This window comes from Octopus bimaculoides, chromosome 28 (genome assembly GCF_001194135.2).
Source record: "Octopus bimaculoides isolate UCB-OBI-ISO-001 chromosome 28, ASM119413v2, whole genome shotgun sequence".
In the NCBI taxonomy this organism is placed as follows: domain Eukaryota; kingdom Metazoa; phylum Mollusca; class Cephalopoda; order Octopoda; family Octopodidae; genus Octopus; species Octopus bimaculoides.
Genome location: NC_069008.1, coordinates 12,285,876 through 12,290,551, shown reverse-complemented (window position 1 = coordinate 12,290,551; position 4,676 = coordinate 12,285,876). Strand labels below are relative to the sequence as shown.

At 36.5% G+C, this 4,676-nt stretch overlaps 2 protein-coding genes across 2 annotated transcripts in view; both read left to right on the top strand.

The window, feature by feature from the left end:
* The window catches only part of LOC106878561 (leucine-rich repeat-containing protein 15-like), a 26,269-nt gene extending 24,814 nt beyond the window's left edge, over nt 1-1,455 (top strand). The window contains exon 9 of the mRNA XM_052977779.1: nt 1,437-1,455. Within this exon, the coding sequence (XP_052833739.1) occupies nt 1,437-1,455 (19 nt within the window). The remainder of the gene's footprint in view (nt 1-1,436) is intronic.
* Nucleotides 1,456-2,127: 672 nt separating this feature from the next.
* The window catches only part of LOC106868406 (zinc finger protein ZFP2), a 7,270-nt gene continuing 4,721 nt past the window's right edge, over nt 2,128-4,676 (top strand). Inside the window, exon 1 of the mRNA XM_052977587.1 lies at nt 2,128-2,761. The gene's annotated coding sequence lies outside the window, so the exon portion shown is untranslated. The remainder of the gene's footprint in view (nt 2,762-4,676) is intronic.

Below are 4,676 nucleotides of genomic sequence, written 5' to 3'. Positions count from 1 at the left end.
TCAAAATATGCACGCGATCAGCGTCATCGTATGTCCGATATCTATCCACACTCATAAAAATATACAGCCACTCATGTGTGTTGAGAACGCAGTAAATGCAGTTTCGATCATGGATTTATAAAATACTAGCAGTATAGCCCGGCTTTGCCCGGGATTAAGTTGGGATTATTAATCTAATCAAGTTCTTTAGTTCAAGCCAAACTGAGTAACATCGACGTCAAATTTCGGCAGAATCAGTGTCGCGACGGGAGCGCATGAGTTGGGAGTTTGATCTGTGGAGGTGATAAGGTTACACATGCCAGCCCTTTGAAAGCACCATACCCATCATCTAACCCCTCTTTGCCCATGGGTTGGGAACCCTTCCAGCAAGGAAAATAGAATGCCCAAAAGGGCTCCCAATTCTCTGTGTCAGAAGCGGTTATGTTCAGATCACAACTAAGTTTTGCCTCATCTTCGAAACGCCTCCTTCCGAAAATCATACGTACAATTCAGACAATTTGTTGTCAGTTAGACCATCAATGAAAAACGTCAAGGACTGGCTAATCGGAAGGGTGTCGCTTTCTTTCGGGATAAAACTAGACCTCAATTTTTCCTCGGAGACCCGAGGTGTGATAGGATATCCCAGCCAGGTTGGGATATCCTATGACACCCATCATACTCACGGGACCTTGCACCTTCGGATTACCATTTATTAGGACCCCGCAAAATTCTCTTCATGGGAAGAACTTCAATTCTTTGAAAGACTTAAAAACCACTTAGACCAGTTCATGGCCCAGAAAGATGCCTAGTTCTGAGAGGATGGAATCATGAAGCTACCTCAAATGAAGCGAAATGTAATGGAACAAAACGAGGCATATATGGTTGAATAAAGATATGCACAAATATATAAATATTTGTTGCAGTACACATAACCAAAGACGGACATATGTAAAATATTCATACAGCCATAGGTAAATCCATGTAGATCATATACATACAGCTGTGGATAATCCCATGTTGTATACACATACAGCCATAGACAGGTCTTTGTAAATTATATCCACACGGCCATTAAAGACCCTTGTAAAATATTCATATAGCAATAAAGGTATATATAAAATATATATACAGCCATTTACATATAAAATGTACATACAACCATGCACACCTTAAGCAGAATAGAACTAAACAGTCCTTTTTTTTTCATATAAAGTTGTTCAGTTGTTCTGTTGCCAATATTTTACAATATATTCCTGATAATTAATACCTCACCGTTAGTTCGTGTGACTAATGATTTGAATATAAGTTGTATTGCTCATCCCTGTTTCTTCTGTAGAGGCATCTTCTCACGTTTGCGAAAACAATAGATGACAATTGAGGCTATGTATAAATTATAAGGGCCTGGGATTATTGAGTTTAAAAATTGATATTTATTATATTTCTCATTCCATTTCCAGGTTAAAGATCGAATGGTGAAACAAGTTAAAACAGCAGAAGTCCATAAAATGTCTTTGACAATCGCCTATGATTGTATTTTTTCGTCATAAAACTAATTTTCTTATAATACATTAAACATATTTCTATATTAAGAAACTTTATTTTTACTTATAAATACAATACTATGGAACTGAGAGACTGTATAATTCGCAATGATGTAATTAAAACAAGTTTCAGTACCTGGTTATTTTACTGCAACACAGAAATCTTGAAAATGTCATTTAATTGTAAATTCTATAAATATTTTCTCTACTAATTTCACAATTAACTTATTGAAATGTAATCTTTAAAGTTTCTAAATAAAAAGATTTAATCAGGTTCGTTACTGCAATCTGTTTTTGATTTGAAATACTAGAATGCTGCAATCTAAGTTCAAATACTGCATGGAGAATGAGAGTAAGTGAGAGGGAGATATTATCAGTTACTAAAAACTGCACTAAAAGTGTGAAATCTTACAAGACAAAAATATTTAACTGATTATATTTATAATAGTTTATCTAATTAGTATGATGAGGTCTTTCAATTGTCATGTCATTCTTAACCCAGTAAGTAATTTTCACAGAAAGTTACATTCCAATCAAAGAAGTGTACGAATTCTATCTTTTATATATTCACGTCTACCTCACGTCCATAAACATTACACAAATATAAGACTGCGCATGCATGCCTGGATATCTACACTGATATATTATATAAATCAAATTCTCTCCCCGATCTACAGATTCCTTACACGAGAATATACCCCAATTTCCGATGTATTTTGATACCTGTTTGTACAAAACTTACCACTAAACGAGACGCTGATTTGTTACAAGCTGAACCTCTGCCTGTTACTGGTATTCCTCCTTTTCAGATGCACAGACTGTCTTCCTCGCATGGAACTGCCTCAGTAAGTTGGCATAGTACTCTAAAAACGTGTTGTTTACTCTTTCTTGACAACACATGCTATTTTTCGGATGTTTACGACAGAATATGCAGTCACGCACAAAATGACAACTTCCAAATATTTGTATCGGCACAAGCAGTCAACGCCATATTTCCGGACTCGGTGAAAATGATCAAACTTTAAACCTTTATGACTTTTTAAAAACATTTTTCTGGAAAAAGAGAAATAACTCCAACAGTCTATTTCATTGTTTGTGTTTCCGAGTCGGTTTTTAGAATTTCCATTTCTAAGTGATACTTCCGGTTTCATCGCACCATAAACTATGTGATTTATCTTTTGTAATTCTACAAAGATATTTAGTAGAATTGCTGTAAATACCGGTTTATATACCAATAAAAGGTAAGATGTATACAATATTACATATTATTTAGTAAAATCATGGTGAACTTCGATAACTGAAAACTTTTAGAGTTTTCTGATCGACATTCTACTTACTATCACTGATGATCCAAAATTAATAATTAAGGTGTTGTATTGACATTTGTAACCCCGTATTCACTGCGGTGCTGTACTTCCGGTCTTCATTCATTTCTGTATCACTACCTACCACGATATATAATTTCTTAGCTTAATCAATTTGGGTTGTTCTTAACATTGAATGAAACCCTTTAGTTGTTGCATCTTCAGCGTCTGCATACAACATAAGGCAATCTTCTCTAAGAAAACGAAAGTAAAATAATTTTCGTGGCTATCTTTCGATTTGATGTGAAGAAACGACAAGTAAAAGCACATGGGGTTTTGTTTACATCTAATCAGCTAACCCTAACCCTCGCCCTAAACCTAACCCTAACCCTAACAGGCCCATTAGATGTAAACAAAACCCATGTGCTTTTACTTGACATTTCTTCACATCAAATCGAAAGATAGCTATTTTCGTTAGAATTCGACTAAACTTGAGAATGAAACGGAAAGTTTACTCCGAAATTGTTTCAAAAATGTTTCGGTGATCTATCAACCATTCTGCAGAAACTGGAAGAAACGTCATCGTAGAGATAAATGAATGTAAATTCATGCACCACAAATAATTAGATGTTTACTTTGCTCTTGGCATGGACGAATGCAACATTAAGAGTGGCCTTCTGTTAGTACTTGATACAAGTGCTGTGATATTATCAATAACTTCTAACCATATGTGGTGATTGCTAATGATTGTCAAGTTACCATCGAAAATATATATATATCTCTTGAAAATTTCTTTAACTCACACTAAACTTTGTAGTCATTAGGTTTTATTAGCAATCACCACATATGATTAGAGATTCATCATCATCATCATCGTTTAACGTCCACTTTCCATGCTAGCATGGATTGGACGATTTGACTGAGGACTGGCAAGTCAGAAGGCTGCACCAGGCTCCAATCTGATCTGGCAGAGTTTCTACAGCTGGATGCCCTTCCTAACGCCAACCACTCAGAGAGTGTAGTGGGTTCTTTTACGTGCCACCGGCACTAGGGCCAGTCACACGGTACTGGCAACGGCCACGCAGCACTTGTAACAGGGATAAACAGTAGGTCACTCTTAACGCTGTTGCATTCGTCCATATATTCATATACATACATATTCTTTTGTTCTTTTACTCGTTTCAGTCATTTGACTGCGGCCATGGGTGTTAGTTGAAGAAATCGAATCCAGGACTTATTCTTTGTAAGCCTAGTACTTATTCTATTGGTCTCTTTTGCCAAACCGCTAAGTTACAGGGACATAAACACATCAGCATCAATTGTCAAGCGCTGCTGGGGAAAAACACATACACACACAATTATATACATGTATATGATGGGCTTCTTCCAGTTTCCGTCTACCAAATCTACTCACAAGGATTTGATCTGCTCGAGGCTATAGTAGAAGGTACTTGCCCAAGGTGCCACACAGTGGGACTGAACCCAGAAACGTGGTTGGAAAGCAAGCATCTTCTTCGCAGCCACGACTATATGTCATACATATATATTTATGTGTGTGGGTCTGTATTTGTCCCAACATCACTTGACAACCAATGTTGGTGTGTTTATATCCCTGTAACTTAGTGGTTTGGTGAAAGAGACTGATAGAATAAGTGCTAAGCTTACAAAGAATAAGTCCCAGAGTAAAAACCTTTTAAGGTGGTGCTCCAGCATGGCTACAGTCAAATGAATGAAACAAAAGAATATTCTAAAAGTCTCCGAACAGAGTGACATGAACCTTTTGGTTCATGCTCAAATGGTGTTTTTTATGTGCCACCTGCACAGGTAGCACATAAATATATGCATATATATA